General features: G+C 46.6%; 1 protein-coding gene across 3 annotated transcripts in view; it reads left to right on the plus strand.

The window, feature by feature from the left end:
* The window catches only part of PTPRA (protein tyrosine phosphatase receptor type A), a 991,956-nt gene that overhangs the window by 533,124 nt on the left and 433,340 nt on the right, over nt 1-25,492 (plus strand). For all 3 annotated transcript variants that reach the window (XM_085642677.1, XM_085642678.1, XM_085642679.1), the window contains one exon: nt 8,631-8,715. In XM_085642677.1, the coding sequence (XP_085498803.1) occupies nt 8,631-8,715 (85 nt within the window). The remainder of the gene's footprint in view (nt 1-8,630; nt 8,716-25,492) is intronic.

Consider the following 25,492-nt stretch of genomic DNA (forward strand, 5'->3'; position numbering starts at 1 on the left):
TGGTAAAATCATCTCCTACTGAGGATACTGCTGCTTTCAATGCCTTGATTGAGAGAGCAGCTAAAAATCATGATGTACAGCTCCACACTGATCCTATTTTGGATGATTTTCTGATGGATACCTTCTCTACCTCAGAAAGATCTGTTAAGACTCTGCCCATGCTGAGGGGGGTCCTAAAACCGGCTAATGACATTTTTAAGGAGACCACAAGGGCGAGAGTACTAAACCCTAGGATTGACAAAAAATATAGGCCAGCTCCTGTGGACCCTACCTACATAAGAGGCCAGTTGCCTTTGGACTCGTTGGTGGTGTCCAATGCTCGGATGAGAGCCAATTCACCGACAACGGGTGATGCTCCTCCCCCTGACAAGGAGTCTAAGGTCTTGGAAACTTCAGGAAAAAGAGTTGCTGCACAGGCAGCTAACATCTGGAGAATTGCCAACACTCAGGCACTTCTGGCTCAATACGACAGGGCGCATTATGATACCCTAGAGACACTGCTACAGCACCTCCCAGATCAGTTTAAGGAAGGAGCAGAGTCGCTTATTACAGAAGGGAAGCTCATAAGCAACGCTTCCATTAAGTGCGCTCTTGACGTAGCGGACACTGCAGCTAGGGCTATTAACACCAGCGTCATGTTAAGAAGGCATGCTTGGTTGAGAATCTCCGGATTCAAACCAGAGATACAGACAACGATACTCAATCAACCTGTCAACCCTGACTCCCTTTTTGGCCCCTAAGTTGACACCACCCTAGAAAAGATCAAAAAAGATAGAGAGACTGCAAAGTCTATGGGGGCTCTGCAATCACAGCAGTTTCGGAGTGGGTCCTTTCGTCGCTCTAGCAACAGAGGACCATCTAAAAACCAGAACTCCCAACAGTCGCAGTACACTAAAGGAGGTTCACAGACCACCTATAATAAGAATACTAGAGGTGGATACCGTGGAAACAACGTCCAAGGCAGAGGCCGAGGGAACAGCTCCAGGTCCTCCGCCACCAACAAACAGTGACGCCTTGTCACTGCCCCCCGACCACGTAACACCTGTCGGGGGGAGACTCCAGGAGTTCCTGCCGGTCTGGAAGTCCATCACTACAGACAGGTGGGTGAGAGACATTGGCCAGTACGGTTATTGTCTGGAGCTCACATCCACTCCACCAAACATACCACCAAGACACCGTCCTATGTCCGCAGAGCACTTGCACTTATTCCACCAGGAAGTTCTCAGTATGCTCCAAAAAGGAGCCATAGAACTCGTGCCAGCAGAAGAACAGGGATCAGGAGTGTACTCACTGTATTTTCTGATCCCCAAAAAGGACGGGTCTCTCAGACCCATACTGGATTTAAGACCTCTAAACCGTTACATTCTGTCAGAGCATTTTCACATGCTCACCTTGCAACAGGTGCTGCCGTTGCTCAAACAGGGAGACTTTCTCGCAACACTAGATCTCAGATGCGTATTTCCATATACCCATACACCCATCACACAGAAAATATCTCAGGTTCACTGTTCTCAATCAACATTACCAGTTCAAAGTCCTCCCTTTCGGAGTAACAACGGCACCCAGAGTGTTCATCAAGTGCCTGGCAACAGTGGCGGCGCACTTAAGGAGACAGCACATACATGTCTATCCTTATCTGGACGACTGGCTTATCCAGGGAAAGTTGGCCCAGCAGTGTGCCAACCACGTAACCCACACCATTCACCTTCTTCACAGCCTTGGCTTCTCCCTGAATTATCCAAAGTCCCACCTTCAACCCACCCACGTACAGCAGTACCTAGGCGCGACCATAGACACTCTGGCAGCCAAGGCACAGCCCAATTCAGTAAGGATCAACAGCATGCAGTTGCTCATAAAAAAGTTCAAACCTCAACACTCACTACCGGCACGAGTGTTTATGCAGTTGATAGGCACGATGGCCTCCTGCATCTTCATAGTCCCGCACGCGAGGTTACATATGCGCCCGCTTCAGCAGTGCTTTACACGTCAGTGGAATCAGGCTCACGGACAATTGAAGGACCTAGTGTTGGTGAGCGGTCGGGCATACAACTCTCTGCATTGATGGAATCCACAAAACATTTGCAAGGGCCGACCGTTCCAAGAGCCTGTCCCACAAATCATACTGACGGTGGACGCGTCTCTCCAGGGATGGGGAGCTCATGTACTCAATTACACAGTGCAGGGACTATGGACAACACAGCAAAAGAAGATGCACATCAACCTTCTGGAACTGATGGCAATCTTCCTGGCAATGAAGGCATTCAAAGTACACTTGTGCAACAAAGTCGTGTTGATCCGGACGGACAACATGACTGCCATGTACTACATACAGAAGCAGGGAGGAACACACTCTCCACAGTTGTCTCATCTGGCTCAGAGCATGTGGAAGTGGGCCATTCAGAGGAACATGTTCCTCATGGTGGACCACCTCCCGGGCAAGGACAACCAGATGGCGGATCTGCTCAGCAGACACAGCCACCAAATACACGAGTGGGAGATACATCCATCAGTACTCCAACCGTACTTCCAACGGTGGGGTCATCCAGAGATAGACCTATTCGCCACAAGGGAAAACGCAAAATGCCAAAACTTTGCCGCCAGGTTCCCACATCCACAGTCGCAGGGCAATGCAATATGGATGAACTGGTCAGGCAGATTTGCGTACGCTTTTTCCCCAGCACCATTAATACCGCTGGTGGCACGCAAACTGAGGCAACACTCAATGACGCTCATCCTGGTTGCTCCAACGTGGGCACGCCAACCATGGTACACCACGTTTCTGGAACTCTCCGTGGTACCGCATCAACGACTACGGCTAACACCCACGCTTTTAACGCAGAGCCATGGCGAGATTCAGCACCCAGATCCGCAACAGCTGAACCTGGCGATCTGGCTCCTGAGATCTTAGAATTTGGCTACCTAAACTTGCCTCCAGAATGTATGAATATCATCAAGGAGGCTAAGTGGAAAAGATTTGTCATTTATTGTAAAAATAATGACATCAATCCGCTGGATGCATCAACGCAAAACATTATCTGTTATCTATTACACTTATACCGATGCAATCTAGCATACAATTCCATCCGTATACATTTAACCGCACTGGCAGCTTACCTTCAGAACAGGCAGCACCTCTCACTATTCAAAGTGCCTGCCATCAAAGCTTTCTTGGAGGGACTCAAACGTGTGATTCCTCCAAGACACCCTCCTTCACCAGTCTGGAACCTAAATGTGGTCCTCACCAGACTGATGGGACCACCTTTTGAACCTCTACACTCTTGTGAGATTCAATTTCTAACATGGAAAGTAGCTTTCCTAGTTGCCATTACTTCCCTAAGAAGAGTTAGTGAACTTCAGGCACTAACCATTCAAGAGCCATTTATACAGGTTCCTGCCAACAGGGTCGTACTACGCACCAACCCTACTTTCATGCCCAAGGTAATTTCGCAGTTCCATATGAACCAATCCATAGAACTACCAGTGTTTTATCCTAATCCTGAGAATGTAGCAGAGAGAATGCTCCACACTTGATATCAAAAGAGCTCTCCTGTACTATATTGACAGAACACAAAATTTCAGGAAAACAAAACAACTGTTTGTTGCCTTTTCTCCACAGCACAAAGGCAACCCCATTTCCAAAGCAGGAATAGCTAGGTGGATCGTTAAGTGTATACAGATTTGCTATGAAAAAGCTAAGGGCACACTAACAATTCCTCCAAGAGCCCACTCCACACGAAAGTTAGGGGCCTCCATGGCTTTCCTGGGAAATATTCCTTTAGAGGAGATATGTAGAGCAGCCACATGGTCCACTATACATACATTTACCAAGCACTACTGTGTAGATATACACTCAAGATAGCAGGCAGCTGTAGGACAGGCTGTTCTCAAAACTCTTTTTCAGACTGCTACAGCTGGCACGGGAAGCCGCCGCTAAATGGAGGGACTGCTATATAATCTATGCACAGATATGAATTGAGCAGCCCACATGCCTCGAACCGAATATGCTACTTACCAGTATGCATCTGTTCTTGGCATGTAGGGCTGCTGACATTCATATCGCCCACCCTCCTCCCCGGCGCCTGTAGCAGCTGTAGCATTCAGTAATTACTAGTTAGCATGGTCATCATTCACTGTATTACACTCCATCTATGCCCCAATGGCGAAAAACAATCTAAGGATGGAGGGGATGCCCGTGCGCACTGTAGTCCAGGGGAGGAACCACCTATCTCGTGATACTTCGAAGACTCTTCCAGGACAACAATGTGCAATCATCCGGACCCAACACTAGGCGGCGATCTATGCACAGATATGAATGTCAGCAGCCCACATGCCAAGAATAGATGCATACTGGTAAGTAGCATATTTGATGTCTTGGAACTCAGATCGTTGGAAGCACCAGAAAGGCCACTACATAGCAGAACATTCCTAGCCTGGAACTATATTATCTCCTCAAAGTGGGAGAGGTAAATATTTTGGTTTCCGTTGGTGGAGGGCAATGTTAATAATATTGGTAGTGTTTTAGGTCATTTTAGAGCAGATTTTTGAAATGTTTTCTTCTAAACAGGCTCAAAAATGCGTACACAGTGGGAGTGAGGAGGAATTAGCTGATAAGGCTGTAGAATTTTGCAATTCTGCAACAGTATGGAGCAATTTGTTTGGGAGACATGGGGGGGGGGGGTTATTGACAAGCTTTTAATTTCCCTTAGTCTTGGCTTTGTAGGTAGCTGCTTGTGTGACATACTGCAATTTCAAATCTTCTCAGTAGCACTGTATCAGTTCCTATTCCAGCGAACATACTATAATTTTCTGCCGGGCAAGTTTTGGCAAGAATGGTGGATTGCCAAATGTGTGGATCAGTCTGTCATCTAAAACTTCTTCTGGGAAAATTTGATCAGTATTGGGCGTAGTAGCCCTCAAACGAGAGAAAGCAACTGCAATCTGTGGAATTGTAATCTCAAAGTCAAATTACATTTATTCTGTCTCACATTTAATGAAGGAGAGGCCATTCTGATGGATACATCTAACTGCAGATTTCTCAATTTAGCATAGCTTCCATGTGTCGGACTGGATCAGAAGAATTTTAGAACCGTGATCCAGTACGCTGATAGGTGGCATTGTGGTGCATCACAATGACTCCATACCACCATTGAGGCGACTGTGTGGAAGCCCTGGGCGCATATGTGACATCCTTCTAACCTGGATCTGGAGTTCTGCTCCCAATTTTGTCAGTCTTCTGACAACTCCAAAAAACTTTAAACAGTGTGCTAGGAAACACGGTCCCCAACCTAAAGCAAAAGGATTCAGGCTGTGCTGCGAGTGTAGAAAGCAGATATCTGTTGTTGACCCAAAGGAGGTGTGGTGTGCCTTTGGTGCCTGTGTGCTGGCCACGACTCAAGGTTGTGCCCAGTGCTTTGGCATCAAAGGCAAACACCATGAAAGTTGTGTTACAACTGGGAGGTGAAGTTTTATGTTTCTGAACATGAGAAGAAGTTATTTTGAAGGCTTTCTTACACTCCATCGCAGGGAGGCTAGTGCAGGTTCTTCTAGACAACACCACTGCCATGTGGTGCTGTTGTGAGCCCTGCGATCAGGAGTCCTGTGCTAATAGGCTTCGAGTTCTGGTCACCAACCATGTGCTGAAGTACCCGAATTCCAGAACGGATGACCTGAGAATATGTCCCCTAGCAGATCACGATTGTCTTGGCTAGACCTTTTGCTATAGGCGGACCTGCAGTACCAACATTTTTGTGCTATGGCGTTCCTTGAGGAATACTAGTTAGGAGATGCATTGTAGCTGGAATTCAACAAGAGAATTGTGAGCATTCCTGCCACTCAATCTCCTGCCCCGAGGTCTGAAGATCATGAAAGTCCGGGCCCAAGTCATCCTAGTGGTTTCAGGATTGGACCAGCAGAGTGTGGTACCAAGAAATCCTGAGAATGAGTATTTAAGTGCTGATTTGGCAATCACTTCAGGAGCATCTCCTGTCCCAGCAGCAGGGCAAGGTAGGGACCTCCATCTGAATCTCCACAATTTACTCCTCCAGCTTGGAGATTGAGCAGTGGCAGTTCACTGGTTTTGATATGAGGTGGCAGATGTCACCCTTGCCGCCAGACGCTCCTCAGTGAAATCTATCTGTGCTTGGCACTGGCTCAAGTTTGTAACCTAGTGTGGTGCTAGACACACTGACTCTTACAGGTGAAGCTATTGGATGTCCTGTTTTTGTCCCTAGCCCAGCAAGACCTTCCAGTAGGCACAGTAAAATGTTTGTTTGGCCTTTCTGCGGTTGCTGTGCTTGTTTAAATAACCTGTTGCGATGAGGTTTATTAAAGCTTTGACACTCGTTCCTTTCTAGTTTGTGATGCCACTGAAGGACATTAACTTTGTCTTGATATTCCTCATGTGTACCCTTTTCGAGCCTTTGTATAGATGTGCACTTCGTCTCAACCTTGAAGAGTGTCTTCCTCTTTTTGATGAAATCAGTACATTGTGTGGGGGAACTGCTGGTACTTTCAGTGCATCTGCCCAAGATCACCTTGTTTCCAGACAAATGACGGCTGAAAACCCAGGTGACCTACTTGTGAAAAGCAGCAACTCCTTTCCGTGTTGGATAATCGATCACTCAACCAGCATTCTTTGGTCCTGTTCACCCCTCAAAAGAGGAGAAGGAGAGGCTCTATTGATTGGACCACAAAACATCTTCAAGCTTTTAAATAGATTGTACCAAGAACCGTTCAGTAGACAACCAGCATTTGTGGGGGTTCTCCATAGCGAAGAAAGTGAAGGTTGTACAGAAGAAGATCCTCTTGAAATGATCGACCCCTGCCTTAAGATCTGCTACTCGGCCAAGAAGCAGCTCCTGGAAAGTCTTGGAGCTCCTGGAAAGTCTTGGAGCACACTTCTCCAGCAGCTTAGTCTGCTACAACTGCACTAGCGAAATGGTCTTCAGTGCATATGTTCACAAAGACCTACTGCTTTGACAACCAGATCCGGCAAGAAAGGCACTTCACCCGCTTGGTTATATAGGACATTGCGGTCTGAGTCAACTCCACAGACCCTTGACCATTGTGAGGTATTGCCTTGGTATCTATTTGTGAAGAATCTGCAGTTAGAAGCATCCATTTGAACAACAATGGTATGTAAGACACTTTCTGGTGGAGAAACTATCCAACCAGAGATTCCTCACTCCTCTACATTCTGCCGAATGGCCTCTTTCTAACATCTAAAAAGGTTCCCAAGTTAGTTTTCAGCACACTGTTCATGCTCCACATCTGAGGGTGTGGAAAAGGACAAGACAAGAAATTGATGTCTGTTCACATAGGTCTTGCTTAGTTGCAACTCACTTCTGGGGCAATATGGAGTCCGTGCAGAGCCGCACAATGCCAGCTACCATCAGACGGGAGCACTGCTGCAAAATTCTCAGGATCCAGTTTTGTGCCTGGAGGATATTCTAAAATGATGAGTCTGCAGTTAAAAATATTCACCAGAAATAACATTAGCGAGGGTAAGTAACTTGTTCACCTTCCTTTTTTGACCTCAGATTGTAATAAAAAAAAATCCTTGAATTTGTCTGCCCCTATAAATGGAATGGAGTCCCCTACAGTAACAACGTCTCACTTTGAGAATATGGGGCCCAATAGATGTCTTGCATTAAGTTTAGCAACTGAAGATTAAATGCCGCCATATCTTTTACGAAATTGAGTGCCAGGCCCTTTGGGCCTCACAACCGTAGAAATCTGAATTTCTTAAGAGGATGCCATTATGATTCCCTAAACTAAAATACTTAATCTCCTCTATCTTTACTTGCTGTTGCGAAAATGTCTCATGGGATGGTATTGATAACACAAGAAATTTGCAAACTAGATTTCTGATTTTAAATTTGAATGCCAGTATAGTCTAATAATGTCTGCATTAGCTCTATTTGAGGTATAAAGAGTTTGATAGGCCGTTTCTGTGTCACCCTCAATATGCTCACCCTTCCTCATTCAGATTTTATTTTACCAGTGACTGAATGTACCTAAACACCGATCATTGATACAATTCAACAAAACATAGTAAATCATGATAATAAACATATTTTATAATGAGGTAAGAGTGAAGGCATTGCAAATTTAATGGCTCCCTCTAGAATAGTAGTTAGTGTGTTTATTAATTATTGTTTGTCAAGTATTACCCTTGTATTTACAGTACTAAAAGTAGAAAACCTGCTTTTCTAGGTTTTAGAACGCAATATAATAATCATATAATTGATTACATAATACAAAACACCTTCTTAGTTAAAAGTAATATAATTTGTCTAAATGTTGTAACTTTGAATAAACTTAATGCTTTGAATTGAATAATAGTAGTTTAGAAACATTCCATTGCAACAGATTATGTATTTTCAGTCTAATGTGTCTTTGAACTTTTAGCAGAGATCGAGGGTGTTGTACCTACTCTCTCACTATCCGTACTTGGTCTGTAGACAGACTATACTAATGAAGATGCACATTTACTTTCACAAGTTCATCAAAACCTGACCTTGATGTTCAAGACCATAGTCTCAATTACTGTTGGCAAACCAATCCGTGATGGATAGCATCTGATTTGTCTGCAAGTATATAATGTTTTTTTCTTTTTTTTTTTCTGGCAGATGAGACACCGATCATAGCAGTGATGGTGGCATTGTCCTTTTTACTTATTATAGTATTTATTATTATTGTCCTCTACATGCTGAGGTAAGAACATTTATCGTATGCATCCCTTCTTTGCCTGCTGATATTGTCATAGTTGATCATTCCTGCCTCCTTTAATGATTTTCAAAGTAATAGTGGACTTTTATATAATTCTAGTGTCTTGAAAACCTGGACTAGCTAATAAGGACCATTAAGTTTCATGTGAACCTTTAACAGACTATAAAGATTAACAAACCAACCATGCACAACCCTTCTTTAGGGTTTTGGCTAAAACTTTTAACATTTCGTCCAGAATCTCCACATCTAACGAGGATTGAAATCTGCAACTTCTCATTTGAGTCTTTGAATTTAGGACATTGGTGTGTCTGTATCTATAGCCACCCACGATAAAAAGATTATATTTTAAGGGGAAAGTAAATTTGTAGTTGACTCCAGCAAAATATTTTTCAATCTAGAAATGTATCATCCATTCACTTATTTGCAGCATTGTGCAGTAATTAACAATGTTTGAAACTTTCCTTTCAGTACATGTACTACTTAGACAGCCTACTTGAAGACTATGTATAGTTTGCCAAAGACATCGTATAGTATAATTGTTAGAGAGACAATACCATGCATCTAAGCAAGTTCTGAGAACATTCTAGCAAAAACACTTGCATGCCAGACTATGGCTCACAATACATATTAGCCTATAGGATAGTGTCAAGATCCCTGTTGATAAGAGATGGCTGGTGACACACTGACACCCATTACACGGACATTTGGTACACCTGAGTACTATGATCATTTCTGCAGCAATATCATTATTTTGGTTTAGCTAATATGTGGGGTTAGCTCTTTATCAATTAGCCATGTCTTCCTGGCCATTATGAATGGTACTGGTTGGTCTGAGGGCAAATGACTCTTCCAAAAATAATACCTTTGTTACCTTTTGTGATTCTGCCCTTGGTGAGGTTGCATGCTTCTGTAGGGCGGCAACGAGTATCAGTGGCCCCTTTTTACCTCTGTAACCATAGACTACTAAAATGTAACTGGGTGTTGTCTGCATAGGATTGATAATCCACTATTGAATCCTGAAGTATGTTGCATATTGTGGCAAGATAGATTTTACGGATGGCTGGAGAGATATAGAAAGAATGTAGTTCAATCTGTGATAAAGACGTTTCGCCTGATGTAAAAGGCCACAATTGACTCTGGAATATGTTCATAAGGAACAAAGCGCAATATTTCGTGGTAATGAAAGTCCCATTCGACACTGGCTAGTCTATCGGAAAAGAAGTCATGAGCCACCATGGGGATTGCAGCCAGTAGACTCCGCACAACCAGCCAAACATCTGGTCTTCTGTCTTAAATTTTTAAGGCAACCTCCTAGAATAACATAAATGTTTGAGTTCCATGTCAGGGCCTAGACCTGACAATCCGTGAGATGCAGCTGTGAGGGTCATCAACAGTCTGAAGTTAGTACACAATGATCTGCCAAGACGTGTCAGAATGTGAAACCTAGTGAAGGGACAAAGGTTGGCAATAATTCCTAACATGTGAATTTCAACTATTTCAACTATTTAGTAAAGGCATCACCCGCCCACATTTCTGTGATAGAGAGACAAAGCCTTTGAGTATTGAAGTATTAGTAAGGATAGTGATATAAAAGCATGACATGGCATGTTTCCATGTTAAGATTGTTGCTTGCTAAGACAGGATGCTAAGATAGGTCACTTGGGTAGGGGTTGAGTAGCATATCTTGAGTATAGGCAGGGCTTGTAGGAATAAGAGAACTCAGTACAGAGATAGAGTAGTGACCAGGAGCTAGACACATCTCTTAGATCAAGAGTAAATACTTAGATGTGTTTGAATCTGCAGAGGAACCCTGTACTTTACAAATACACACACAATGCAGTAATGTTTAGATATATATGTGGCTCATACAGTACCAACCTAGCTACTTGCATTGTGGTGCTGTTCAGTTGGAAGGGTATATAGAAAAAGTCTCAAAGGGAAGGGTACATCATTGTAGGCAGTAGGGGAATGTACAACACAGGTGTATTAGTGAGGTTTATGATGGAGATATCTTAGTTTAACCAAGGAAGGAGGAGAAGAAAAAGGGATTACATTTGCTTAGAAGAGGGTGATTGGAAGGGGAAATTATTTTTTTGACAAAGATTGATGGCTTGGCAGTCACTGCTCAGTTGTCATAGGCATAATACAAATTGGCTATTTTTAATGTGTTAAACTTTTTATTGAAATTTCAGTGATATTTCCTTGCATTATACATCTTCATAATAAGAGATGCATTTTATATATTAGGATTATCAACACTTTAGGATTACACCTGAAATTTGTGAGGAAATGGGGGGGGAGTATTATAAGGTGTGGTTTTGCAACCTCGCCATGTTATACTTTCCTACCCTTTTAGGACCATTAGGTTTCGTCTCAACACTGGGTAGCTGTGGCATTGAGCAGCAAGGCTTACACAGAGGAACAAGTGTAAAGCATTTAGACAGCAGCAAGACAATTGAAGAAATCAGACAACTATTTATAAAAGACTATATTTTATAGGAATTTAGACCCCACAATGAAAAAGATCCACCTGAGGGTTCCAGGGATATGGATTTTACAAGCCATGATAAATTAGAGCATTTTCACTCAACCACGAACAAGCTTTGACAAATCCAACAAAACATTTTCAACGAAAACCTGGATGTCAATGCGAAGTGTTTAGGGTGACCAATTTCAGTGCGGAGCTAGTTGGTCTGTCAGGTCCTCAAGAATAGTTATCTCCACAAAAGAAGCACAACCCCCGTCATTTTATCCGCATTGCAATGGATTCCTCTGGAGAGGGCCTGATGCAAGAGATGAAGAATGTTGAAGATGCTCCAATGTTGCCGTGGTTGCGACATGGTTTCGATTGGGAGGGGGGGGGGGGCAGGGAGACGAGCATTCCTGCAGACCCTCCCTAGACTACAAAAATGATGCAGGATCCTGGTTTCAGGGTCAACATCTCACTAGGTCCTCCTCGGTCGGTCCCAAGTCCAGTTGCCTCTGGGCTACCAGTTGTCCTGTGTTGCGGTCACAGGCCACTCCTTCCTTTGTCAATAACTTGCCTTATGATGGTCTCAGCAGCTCTTCAACAACACTCCCGGGCTTAGTGAACTTTGGTGAAACTCTGTGCTTGGTGCTTTGTTCCAGGTGCTGTACGGAGGCAATGGTAGTGATATTGAGACTTTGGTCCACTAACTTGCCCCAGAAGGCTTCTTCAGTTAGTGTCACTGTGCTGTGAACAGTAAGCCAGTCGGCTGGCCCTTGAAGTCTCTGAGCTTGATTGGGCTCTGGAGACAGCTTCTTCTTGAGCAGGTCATGGCAGGCCTAGTCCCTCTCTTTGATAGCCACCAAGTGCGACAGGTGCAGTCCTGATGCTGCAGCCTCTCTTTGCTGGTTCCTCTGTGCAGCAGGTCGGTTGTGATCTGAGGTCTGGGTGCCAAGGAGGCCCTTTTATGCTTGAAAAACTCCCTCATGGCAGGGTGCAGTTGGAAGCCACCTGGTGACCATTTCTTGTGGAGCGTGGCATCTGGCTATCCTCAGTATGCACCTATCTGCCCACTTCCAAAATGGCGAAACCCCTCTCTCTGTGTTCAGACCTCAGTAGCCCACCCCTGGGGTGTGGCTACTTCAGGGCTACGCGCCCCCGGGGAAACCCGCTTGGCAACGAGTTTCTCCTCTCTGTTCCCCGTGCCAGCCAGTCTGCCTAAACCGTGGGGCAGCCCTCTGCTCTTGTGTGACACATCTGCCATAATAAGGCTGCGTCTCCTTTGAAGCCTGCTTTTCGGGGCTAACTCCCAAGTGGACTCTGCAGGAGGAAGGTAACAGCTCTCTGGCCTGCAATCCCTCATTGTTCTTCCTGAGAATTACTGGCATGTCTCTTCAGGAGGGCAGAAAGCTGTCTTGTGGAACAGGCTCCATGTGTGCCCGTGAATGCCCAGGAGTGTTTAAAGCAACAAGGTTGCAGCTTTGCAAAAGCTGCACACTGCAACAAGTTAAATTAATTTCTACCAACAAAGTCTCTCCACAGTAAAAATTGTACTTTTGCATGTTTACTGTCGGTGCATGGAAAATGCATGTCCTGCCTGTCATATGTTTCCCCCTGCCTTAGAGCTCAATAGGTGTGCCAGAGGGGTGACAGTTGCTTTCAATGGCAGTCGGGCTAGCAGTGCGCCACTGCTCTACCAGTCTGCACTGGCAGATTGGGGGACTGGTATGTGGGGGACCTCCAGGTTCTGGAGCCCTGTGGTACCCCTCTCACCTACAAGCCCCAGGTTACCAGCGTACCAGATACTGCGGACTTACAGGTAAGTTAGCCATTTCCAATTGGGTTTAGCCAATTTGACATACAGTTATGTGTCAGGGAACTTGCACTGAGGGCTGGTTAGCAGGCCACAGTGCACTCTGAGTCGGAATACCAGCAGCAGTAGTCCAAAAACTGGTGGGTGGCCATACAAAAAGTGGCATTTCCCTACAATGTTACATTGTGCTAACTTGATACTATATCCTTCCTGACTAAGTCAGTTTTTTCCCATGGCTCCTTTAACAATTGCACCTCCTTCTGAGGAGTGGTAAATGAACATATGAGCGATACATCCTCCCACAGCTTGTACGTTACTTAGTGCTGACTAATAGTAGATCACATCATTGCTACCACAAAGATTTCTGCCCAGATTCTTCAGCAAACGTTGAAGTCCAGTGACCTAATTATTGGTGGGCGCATTGTCCATTAAAGATAAGTTTGTTCAATAAAGCTTAAAGATAAGATTCCTTAATGTGTCAAAGGTGGTACTCTGTCCATTAAAGTTATTGGCGAGTTTCTCCATTGCCAATATGTGATACAGTTTGCGATACCACTCGGCCAGTAGTGTCGGGTCTATTTTCTTTCTCGTACTGCTTTTTTCACCCGTCCAATGCAGTAACCAAATGTCCCCAGTCTCCGTGTTATTCTGTCATTGTTTGGCATTTCCTCACCCTGGATGTCACATGGCCAGATATAACCCTGTCAAACCTTATATCTGTGGCGAATTCAATGTGTGTGCCTGTCTGCCTGAAGATCCCTTTCCAGGCTACTCTTATCTCGGAACATACCCAAAAGTGCAAAATCAATCCCTCCTTCTCCCGACAACACCAAAATATCTATTCTTCCTGGCTATCAAATGATAAGTAGTTTATGGCATTGTTCCCATAAGAAATGCTCCTATAAGAGTAATGTCTTGTCACAGTGTCTTTAAGACATTTTGAGCTCCATTTTGCTTATTGTGCATTTGCATCTTCTGATATGACCATAACTGCTGTCTCATCAGGACTCACACTGAAATGGTTTAATCTGCACATATCTCCATTCCCGGGGAGCTCAGCCTGCGCTGTTGTGCCATTTAATGTAATGCAAAAAGAACAATTGATGGACAGAATGCAGAAAAATGTCATGCGTTCACCCCAGTTCAGAGATCTGGGCCTAAATCCATCGTTTTTTTGCTCACCATGCCATTCCAGTTTGGACCCAGCCATACACAAATCAGTCTTGACCCTGCGCCCAATGGGAACAGTCCAGCCCGAACTGCCAGGCCAAGTCCTCCTTGGACAGGAAACAAGCATCCTAGGACCGGTTTCGGGCTTTCAGCCCCATCATTTAATGTAATGCTCTTAGAATCTCTCTAGTGCCCTTGGACTCTCTCTAGGTATTTTTATGATTAAGTAGATTTTTACTAAGATTTCAGTTACAAGTATAGAGCTTTGCTAGGCCAACACATTAACACCAATAAGTAACTTGTCACCCTCACCCACTTTAAGATGCCTCGATTTCAAACTACATAGTTAGAATAGCACAACTGGTCATCATGCAACCTGACTGCTGTGTCAAGCATATCAGCAGAGGCTCCATTATTTATTTATTTTTGAAGCTTATTAAACGCGCAGCTACCCACAACGGGGGTGTCCCGGCGCTACGGACAGATGGCAGTAATGAGTATCTAGCGTGGCTAAAGGTTGGAGAATAGCCAGGTTTTTAAATAGCGCCGAAACAGGCATTCGGATTCAATCATACGAAGAGATCGTGGCAGGCTATTCCAAGATTTAGCAGTAATAACTGCAAAAGCTCTGCACCCCCCCCCCCCCCGTTCTGGAGCGACGAAAACGGGGAGGGCGAAGGAGGCATTGATGGTTTGATCTAAGTGATCGATTGGACTAGACAAGCCTGAGTCTGGTTCTGAGATATGCAGGCCCTTGCCCTTTTATTGCTCTAAATGCCAGGACCAGAGATTTGAACTGTATGCGGCTGGTCACAGGCAACCAGTGTAGCTTCTTCAGATGAGGGGAGATTGAGTGAAAATAGGGGATATTATATATCCGCCTTGCCGCTGCATTCTGTACAATCTGAAGACGTTTAATCAAATAGGCCGGAGCTCCCACATACAGACTGTTTGCATAGTCCAAGTGTGATGTTATAAGAGCATGAATTATGGTCCTGCGTGTGTCCATAGGCAAAAAAGGGAGAATTTTACGAATCGTGCGAAGCTTACCAAAGCACGCAGAGGTGACCTTATTTATTTGAGCCTTGCAAGACAATTCATTGTCGAATTCAAAACCCAGGTTCCTAGCTGAATTCACCGGTACAGGGAGAGGGGTTCGGCTCAGGAGGCCACCAAGGTAGAGGTGGGTCATTTGATTAAAAAACACCTCGGTTTTATCCGAATTGAGCCAGAGTGTTTTAAGTGCCATCCAAGATGAGATGTTGCTCAGGCAGTGTCTGAAGTTGGAAAAGCTAGCATCAGAGATCTCTAAATGAAAACACAAGCTGAGTGTCGTCAGCGTGAGAGATCACCCTGACCCCATATGATTCAACCACCCTGGCCAGCGGTGATGGACATTAAAAAACAGTGGGCTCAGGGCAGAGCCCTGAGGGACACCGCAACTTAGTGGTTTTTTTCTCAGAGATAAAAGGTTGGAGGTGGACCTGTTGAGTACGGCCACTTAGAAAGGATCTAATCCAGGACAGAGGGGTACCCTGAATCCCGAGATTATATAGTCTATCTATCAATATGGCATGGGGAACCGTATCGAAAGCAGCCACCTCGCCTGCATCCATGCACTCGCGAATAGTCTGTCACCCCCAGAAGTGCAGTCTCTGTGCTATAACCGGACCTAAATCCGGATTGCGAATCATGAAGCAATTGTCAAGACTCAAGGTAGCCCGCAAGTTGTTCTTGCACTACTTTCTCTAGTATTTTGGCTGGTTTAGGCAAAAGGGAGATAGGCCGGTAGTTACTGAACACCGAAGGATCGGCTTCAGGTTTTTTCAAAATGGGGATTAGCATGGCCTGTTTCCATGACGTGGGGAACAGACCAGTTTGTAAAGAGGTGTTCCAGATCGTATTCAGTGGAGAGATAATGAGGGGCGAGTGAGCTAAACAATTGAGCTGTACACGGATCCAACGGGGACCCAGATTTACACGACAGCATTTTTTTTCAAGGATGTTTCGGTCAACATAGTGTTGAAAGACATAAAAGCCTCCTCCTTAGGTACCCTGGAATCAGGGGCTGGGATTGACAGGGGCTGATTGAATGTAGCACAGATACTGATAATTTTTTCGTGAAAAAAGTTAGATAGGCCATCGCAGAGGCTTTGACTGGGGCAGATCGCACTGGATAGTGCAGCAGGTTTAGAAAACTTTCACTATTTTGAACAGAGTTTTGGAGGAGTTATCAGCAGAGCTGATTTTTCCGATAAAGTACTCTCTCATAATGGAACGTTTAAGTTTGTGGAATATTTTTAATAGCGACTCTATAGGAGACTTTAATGTCTGGATCATAGGATTGTCTCCAACTGCGCTCAAGCTTTTTGCATTTGCTCTTCTCAGCCCGCAAGGCAGGGGAGAACCACGGTGCTGAGGGTTTTAACCTAGAGGAAGCTATTGGTCGCAGAGGGGCAGTAGCGTCAATGGCTGAGGATAACCGGGCATTGAAATTTGAGACATCGGTGTCCAGATCTCCTACTGTATGCCAGGTAGAACAAGCGGGGGGCTAGTGAGGCACAAGTGATTTTGAACCATTTCCTACCATAGTCCCAGGCCTTAACTGAAATGTCGGTGTGAGGGATCGTCGCCAGACTAAATGGGATTAAATAGTAGTCAGACCAGGTAAGAGGCAGGGGAGACGAAGTGGTCAGACCTGAATGATTGGTAAACAATAGATCAAGTGTGTGGCCGGCCTGATGTGTGGGACCATTAACCCGCTGGATAAGATTGAGGCTCTCCATGGTATCCAGGAGCAGTCCTACTTTGGTGCATGAAGTATCGTCTACGTGCAAGTTAAAATCTCCTAAAATGGTAAAGTGAGGGTGCTTAAGCGATAGGTCGGCGGCTGTGGTGAGTAGATCAGTGAGAGATTGGGGGGGGGAAGAACCAGGAGGATTATATACAAGAATACCCGCCAAGATTGGATTTGGGTATCAGAGATGCTAAAATACATGGCTTCAAGACCTTATCTTTTTTGTTCTTACTCTGATCCTATGTCAGAGCAGCGGGCACCCTAACATGTTGTTGATGAAGTCTTGCTTCCCCCTCACTGTACTGATGATGCCTTGTACATAGATATACAGAATGCTAGTAGGCCTGACATCTTTTTTAAGACGGAGCTTGACTCGCCAATTGAGCCATCAACTAAAGAGAATGCCTTGTTATTGGTCCGGAGGGCTGCTAAGTCTCTAGAATTATAGATTTGTAGCAGCCCTCTGTTGATACCGCAGCAAAAACCCTTACAGAGATCCTACAGCCTGGTCCAGCTACTTCAGAGTCCTTGCTACCTTTTTATGATGCCCTCATTATTACATTGGTGGCTACTTGCCAAAAGCCTTGTTCTTGTCTACCTGTGAATAGGCAGCCAGCCAGATGTCAGACCGGCATCTGGTGACCTGTATTTTCTCACCAAGCACCCACACTCCAAATTTATTTTATTGTGCATTTCTTTACCTGTAAGGTGAATCCTAATTAATTTCCAGCTTTTCTCCCGACCGTGAATCCAAGAGGTTTGAGGAATTTGGAAAGTGCAGGTTTTCATCTGCCAGTCTAGCATTGCCATTTGTAAATGCTGTATGTTTGCTGCGTCACTCTGAGACTATACTATTGAGCTCTTGCCTGCAGTTCCCGAAAGACCATAGGGCCTCCTTGGCTCAGACAATTCATGATGGACAGGTTGCTGCCTAATGTCATCTGTACATGTCTGGCTGCTACAGATTGCTTGCAGCAGGCAGTCCGTATTAGTGTTGTACTTCGCCATGTGTAGGTGCTTTCCACAGGATTTTCTGATAATGTACAGGATTTCCTTATGGATATGCTCTTTGATGGGATCCTGCCTTTTCAGTGAAAAGGCAGGCTCTGCATTGAAGTGACTTAAGGACAGTTGAACTACTGTGCACTGTGTTGGAGTGTTGAATCCTGCTAGACGGTTCCTGTCCCATCAATTACAAAGTTCAGGGGCTAATCCAGAGAGTAGGAAAATAGACAGACAGCCTTTCTAGCTGGTGCAGCAGGTGCCCCTGTCCTTTTGAGGATGTGGACTTGGATCTGATGGGCATTGTGCAGGCCAGCAGTAGCGTCGGTCCTCCCCTCCCCTCCTCTTCCCCTGCTATAATGGTCACTGAAACACTTCAGCTTGCCTCTAGGGTGTGCATGCTCCACTGGTGGGAGGTAAGATTCAACATTTCCTCCCAGGTTGGCGATCCATCAGGTCAGACAGATGGGTCTTGCAAATCGTTCAAAATGTCTATGCTCTACATTTTGTTTCTGATGGATACATCTGCCAGTGGATTCCTCACCTTGTGAATATCCCCTGCGCCAGCATTCCACGTAACTTTTCTTTCCCAGCACTCCACGTCGTCATAATGCATCGGCTCCGCTCGCGACTCCGTACGACGTCAACGGAGCCATAAGAAGCCCACGTCCGCGTGATGACATCAGTTCCCTTTTTTCCGCGCCGTCGACGCGCAACGTTTTTTTCCAGTGCTCTCTAGCTACTTTGTAGGGTTGCTATGTTACTGTTGAAAATCTGGTATGTCTTCGATGAGGAAGTCGGGTTTTAAGCCCTGTAGGGAATGTGGAGGTCTAATGTCCATGACTGATCCGCATCAAGACTGCTTGTGGTGTCTTTCTTCGGACCACGATGTGGAAGATTGTGCGTGCTGTAGGAGGATGAATCCTAAAGCACTGAAGGAGAGGAAGACTAAACTCTTTTTGAAAAAGATCGGTGAGGAGAAGAGAGGGAGGAAGAAGGAGAAGTCGAGGCGGGAGTCGTCGACTTCAAGGTCGTCTAAGTCAAAGAAGCATCATAAAAAAAAGAAAGCATTCTTCTCGACGTCGGTCCTCGAAGAGCAGGAAATCGAGGTCGACTTCGCCCCTTCGGCGACGAAGCAAGGACTTGTCACCGTCTCCTTCTCCTTCGAAGTCTCCGAGAGGATCTCCTTCGCCGAAGCGGGCTCCAGCGCGTTCATCGGCGCAGTCCCCGGCGCAGTCACCGGCTCCGTCAAAGGCGTCGTCTCCGGTTCGAGTGGAGTCGGAGGTCTCTATTGATGAGCAGGAAGAGCCTACTCCGGTGCCTGAATCTGCGGCTCCGGTAGAAGACACTGCGGAGCCGACGCCGGATACTCACCAAAGGGATACAGGTTCTGTTCCTTATCCACAATTCCCGGCTCCAGGTACCAATTCGAAGCAATTTCTAAATGCCATGTATGGTATATTTAATAGGGCGGCCTTCACAGCCGGAGCACCAACTGGTCCTGTGGGTCTTATGGCATATACGCTAGGGGTGCTGCAGCATTATGCTCAGGCCCCCTTTCTGCCCTTTATGCCGATGGCGCCTTCGTGGCAGTTTCCGGCGCCGACTGGGGATCCGTCAAGGCTTCGGATGGATCATCCAGTTTCGGAGCCTTCTTCGACGCCGTCGGCGCCGCGTCCGGCGCCGCCGACTCCTTCTGTGGCTCCGCCGACTCCGGTACCTCTGGCTCCACCGACGCCGCGTACGACGTCGACTACGCCGCCTCCCCGGATTCGATCAAGAAGGGAGGCCCAAAGGGTATTGGAGGAAGGAAGGTATAGAGCAGAGGTGGAGGAAGGTGAAGTGGACACTTCTTCTGATGAATTTGAGGGAATAGAAGAAGCAAGTGGTTTGGATACGACCCCAGAGTGGGAACATACTTCTGCAAGATCTTCTCCACCACAGGAATTGGCACCCTACCATTTGGTAATTAAGAAGGCCGCAGATCTGTTAGATTTGCAGCTGCCCTCTGTGGAGTAAAAGTCTAACTTGCTTACGGAAGTGTTGCACTCTCCGACATCAACTTCGGAGCCTTTGTTGCCTTTCAATGAGGCCATCTTGGAGCCGGTTTCTTCTCCGGCGGTTTCCAGACAGGTGGCAAGAAGGTACAGGGTGGCACCTGGGGATCCTGATTTTTTTGTCAACGCATCCATCTCCGGAGAGCCTAGTTGTGCAGGCTTCTTGTTCGAAACATGCTTCGGGTGCTTTCCCTCAGTCTCCAGCAGATAGGGAGTCCAAGAAAATCGACCAGGCGGCTAAAAAGTCTTTCTCTTCAGGAAGTATGGCACTGAAGTCATCTAATGCCACGTGTCTGCTGGGACGTTATGTTCATGCCTTATGGACTCTATAAAATCTTTAGCCCCTAAATTGGCTGAGGGTGATAAGGCGTCCTTCTTGGAGGTGGTTGCGGACACTCAGGCGGCTGCCAGACAGGTGATCCAGTCAGGGCTGGATACGGCGGATTCGGTGGCAAGAATTATGGGTTCATCTATAGCCGCGAGAAGACAGGCGTGGCTCCGTTCCTCTGGATTCTCTGTGGATGTTCAGGCCACATTGGTGGATCTGCCATTCGACGGACAGAAACTGTTTGGGGAGAAGGCAGACTCTGCCCTACAACGTTTTAAGGACAGCAGATTGACGGCAAAGTCCTTGGGTCTGCAGGCACCTACTAGGGTTTCAGCTTTTAGGAAGTTTAGGGGATTCGGAAGATCATCCTTTCGCTCCTTCCGACAGCCTCAGCAGCAGCAATAACAGAATCCCCTCTATAGGTCCTATAGAGGGAAGCAAAGGGGTCGGAGAGGTTCTGGTCGCAACCCCTCTTCTTCGTCCTCCTCCTCTGCTTCCAATGAGGCTTCAGGGAAGCAGCCCTAGATCCCCCATCCCGGATCATGTAAGTCCTGTGGGGGGTCGGGTGTCCTACTTTCTACGGGGTTGGAAATCTATTACAACAGACCTTTTGGGTTTTGAACCTCGTAGAGACTGGGTACGCCCTTCCTTTTCGGAAGTTTCCTCCCCCTTACCCTCCTTGCTAAGGTTATTGCTCGGAAGACCATCTGCTTCTCCTGCAGAAAGAGGTTCTAGCCTTGCTTCAGAAGGGTGCAATAGAGGTGGTTCCGGAGCAGGAAAGGGGTCAGGGGTGCTACTCCCGGTATTTCCTGATTCCCAAAAAGGACGGCAGATTGCGTCCGATACTGGACCTCAGAATCTTGAACTTTTACCTGAAACAGGAGAAATTCAAGATGCTGACTCTTGCGCAGGTTCTTCAAGCGTTGGAGCAAGGAGACTGGATGGTGTCGCTCGACTTGCAGGATGCATACTTTCATGTCCCAATCCTGAAGTCGCACAGGAAGTATCTCCGTTTTACGGTTGGGTCGCAACACTACCAGTTTGCGGTCCTCCCGTTTGGTCTTACTACCACACCTCGAGTCTTCACAAAGGTGATGGCAGTGGTGGCTGCTCATCTCAGGAGGTCGGGGATTCCGGTTTTCCCCTACCTGGTCGACTGGCTTCTGAAGGCAGAGTCCCCATAGATGGTGCAGCATCATCTGCAGGTAACATCTCGGCTGTTATTCGACTTGGGTTTCTCGATCAATGTGCCCAAATCTCACCTGGTGCCCTCTCAACGCAGCCTGTTCATAGGGGCGGTACTGGAAACTACTGTGTGTCGAGCATTCCCTCTCTCAAAGGATTCTCGACATTCAGGAGATGGTCCCTTTATTCCACAATTGAGCGGTTGTTCCAGTTCTGATGGTCCTTCGCCTGCTCGGTCTGTTCGCCTCCTGCATTCTGTTGGTCAACCATGCACGCTGGCACATGAGGGCGCTCCAGTGGTGCCTCCGCAGGCAGTGGTATCAGCACAATGGAGATCTCAGGGAGTCGATCAGGATCTCCGGAGAAGCTGCAGCGGATCTATCTTGGTGGAGGGCAATCTGTCCCAAGGAAAGCCCTTCCATCTTCCTCCATCGGTGGCCACAGTGATAACGGATGCATCCACCCTAGGGTGGGGTGCTCATATGGGGGATCTGGAGATCAAGGGTCTTTGGTCTCCAGAGGAGAGGTTGCTTCACATCAACCTTCTGGAATTGCTGGCGATTCGTTTGGCGCTCAAGGCTTTCCTCCCTTCCCTTCGCGGTAAGTCGGTTCAAGTCCTGACGGACAACACTACCGCGATGTGGTATGTCAACAAGCAGGGAGGAGTGGGGTCGCGTTGTCTCTGCAGAGAGGCTCTGCGTCGCTGGTCCTGGGCTCAGGACCATCAGATTTGTCTGATGGCAAATCATCTGGCCGGGGTGCTGAACGTACATGCGGACAGTCTCAGTCGGCAGTTCTCCGCCGACCACGTGTATAGGCTCCATCGGGAGGTGGTTCGTTACGTCTTTCGGACGTGGGGAACCCCTTGGGTGGACCTGTTCGCCACCTGTGAGAACGCGCACTGCCCGTCATTTTGCAGTCTCCAGTATCCGATGCAGGGGGCGTTGGGGGACGCGTTTCAGTTGAGTTGGGGCTCACAACTCCTTTACGCGTTTCCTCCCATACCCTTGATTCCTCGGGTTCTGAGGAAGATTCGCCAAGACCGGGCCCAAGTTATTTTGGTCGCCCCGGATTGGCCAAGAAGGGTGTGGTATACAGATCTTCTCCACCTCTCCTCGTGCCCTCCGCTCCGTCTCCCTCTGAGGGCAGACCTCCTCTCGCAGTCGGAGGGGCAGGTTCTACACCCCCACCTCCAGAGCTTACACCTTTATGCCTGGAGATTGAACGGGGCAACCCGAGTTCATTCTCTCTTCCGCCTGATGTGGTGGACGTTATTTTATCGGCCAGGCGACACTCCACCAAGTCCATTTACTCCTACAGGTGGTCCAAGTTTGGTAAATGGTGTGGAGAGAGATCCATTGACCCTTTAAAAGCCCATCTTTCTGATGTGCTCCAGTTTGCTTTTTCCTTGGCTCAGCAGGGCTGTGCTGTGGCCACGGTCAAGGGCTATCTTTCGGCCTTATCAGCTTTTCTATGCCTTCCTGATCAACCGTCACTATTTAAATCTCCGGTTGTTCTGAGGTTTGTCAAGGGCCTTACAAACATGTTTCCTCCCACTCCTTTTGTAATGCCTCAGTGGGACCTTAATCTTCTTTTAACCTTTCTGATGTGGTCCCCTTTTGAGCCTCTACATAGCTGTCCGTTGAGGCTGTTGTCCTTTAAGGTGGTTTTTCTTGTAGCCATAACTTCGGCAAGGAGGGTGAGTGAGCTCCAAGCTCTTAGTTCTAGACCCCCTTTTCTCACATTACATGCTGAAAGGATGGTACTTAGGACCAGGGCTGCTTTCCTGCTTAAAGTAGTTACTCCGTTTCATTTGGGGCAGTCCATTACTCTCCCTGTTTTTTATCCACCTCCTCATCCTTCCAAAGAGGAGGAAAGACTCCATCGCCTGGACCCGAAGAGGGCTGTGAGTTTTTATCTGGACAGGACTAAAGACTTTCGTCTAGATGATCAACTCTTCATTGGCTACGTTGGTCATTCGAAGGGTAAAGCGGTGCACAAGCACACGCTATCGAGATGGATCATCCTTGCCATCAAGATCTGCTACGCCCTGGCTGGTAAGACTCCTCCTGAGGGCATTAGAGCTCATTCGACTAGAGCAAAATCATCTACATCTGCTTTGGCCCGGGGTGTTCCTGTGGCAGATATTTGTAAAGCCGTGACTTGGGCCTCCCTCCATACATTCGCGAAGCATTACTGCTTGGACTCTGAGATGAGGAGGGAGGGCCACTTCGCGCGCTCTGTGTTGCAAGACTTTCTGGTATAGGAAGGTGGACACCCTCCTCCGGGAGTGGGGACTCCTGTGGGAATCTATTCACAAGGTGAGGAATCCACTGGCAGATGTATCCATCAGAAGAACCAAGTTACTTACCTTCGGTAACGCTTTTTCTGGTGGATACAGTATCTGCCTGTGGATTCCTCACTGGCCCACCCGCCTCCCCGTTGTCCACCTTTGTATACCATGAAATAGGTCTTGTTTGAAATGCTTGTACATTTGTTGGAAATGCTTGTTTATTTAGCATCCTTTTCCTTTGTATACTGTGTATATTTGTTGGTATACTGTATACTGTGTATACTTTGAGTTTGTCGTTGGTTCACCTGTTCGCCTCGAAGGCTCGGAAAAAAAGGGTGAAACTGACGTCATCACGCCGACGTGGGCTTCTTATGGCTCCGGTGACGTCGTACGGAGTCGCGAGCGTAGCCGATGCATTATGACGTCGTCGACGTGGAGTGCTGGGAAAGAAAAGTTCAGTGGAATGCTGGCGCAGGGTATATTCACAAGGTGAGGAATCCACAGGCAGATACTGTATCCACCAGAAAAAGCGTTACCTAAGGTAAGTAACTTGTTCTTCTGCTCCCACCACTATTCCTCCCACACAATAGTGGATTTCCAATGAGCAGGAGGTGAGCTGTTGCTCCCCAAAGGTGCCATCAAGAGCGTTCTAGACTCTGAAAGAGTAGAAGATTGTTATACTCGCTATTTCCTTATTTTGGAAAATGAAAGGGGCCTCAGGCCTGTTCTGGGTTTGCAGCCTCTGAATGCCTGCTGAAGGACAAATTCAGAGTGCTCATTTATTTATTCATTTATAAAGTTTTATATAGCGCGAACTTGATCCCGAAGGATATGGGAGCGCTTTAAAATTTGAGGGAAAGGAAGGTAACAGTTCAGAACATGAGTCAAATGGGGAATCTACATAGGCATTAAATCAAATAGTGCTCACATAACAGATCATTTATAAACCTGGGGTAAACTAAGAATGGGCTAGTCGATAAAACATAATGGCATAAGGGGAGCAAATACAATAATAATATACAACAGGATTAACAAACAATACTGTAGTATGTCCGATGCGATTAGAGCTGACAGTCGCCCCTCTTGTTAAGGTAAGAACTTATTCATGAGGTGCTGTCCCAGATCTTGTCTGTTCTAAACCCAGCAACTGGGTGATGTCTTTGAATGGTGGTGACTGACGTGTGTCTGCTGGCTTGGGAGGTCATGTGGGGGAGTAGGGATCAAGGGACACTCGCCTAAGTTGGAGGGCCTGCTTCACATTAGTCTGCTGGAGCTGCGGGCGGTTTTTCTGCCTGCAAAAGTATTCCTGCATTCATCAAGGGGAGGCTGATGCAGGTTCTCATGGACAACTCCACTGCCATGTGCAACAAACAAGGGGGAGTAGGGTCCTGTGTGTGGAGATTGCCCATTGGGAAGTGATTGGAACGTAAGGATATGTTCTTGATCGCAAACTACTTGGCAGGGTCCCTGGAAGCCAGGCGGACAAACTGAGTAGGTGATGCCTGGCAGGTCACGAGTGGCACCTAAATCCTGAGCTAGTTTAGGCTGTCTTATAGTAGTGAGTAGAACCCTCACTATAGCTTTTCACCACCATTAAGAACAAATGTTTTAATGCATTTGAGTTTAACTAGTTAGGAGAAACATTACAGC

Source organism: Triturus cristatus, chromosome 2_2, assembly GCF_964204655.1.
Source record: "Triturus cristatus chromosome 2_2, aTriCri1.1, whole genome shotgun sequence".
Lineage (NCBI taxonomy): Eukaryota > Metazoa > Chordata > Amphibia > Caudata > Salamandridae > Triturus > Triturus cristatus.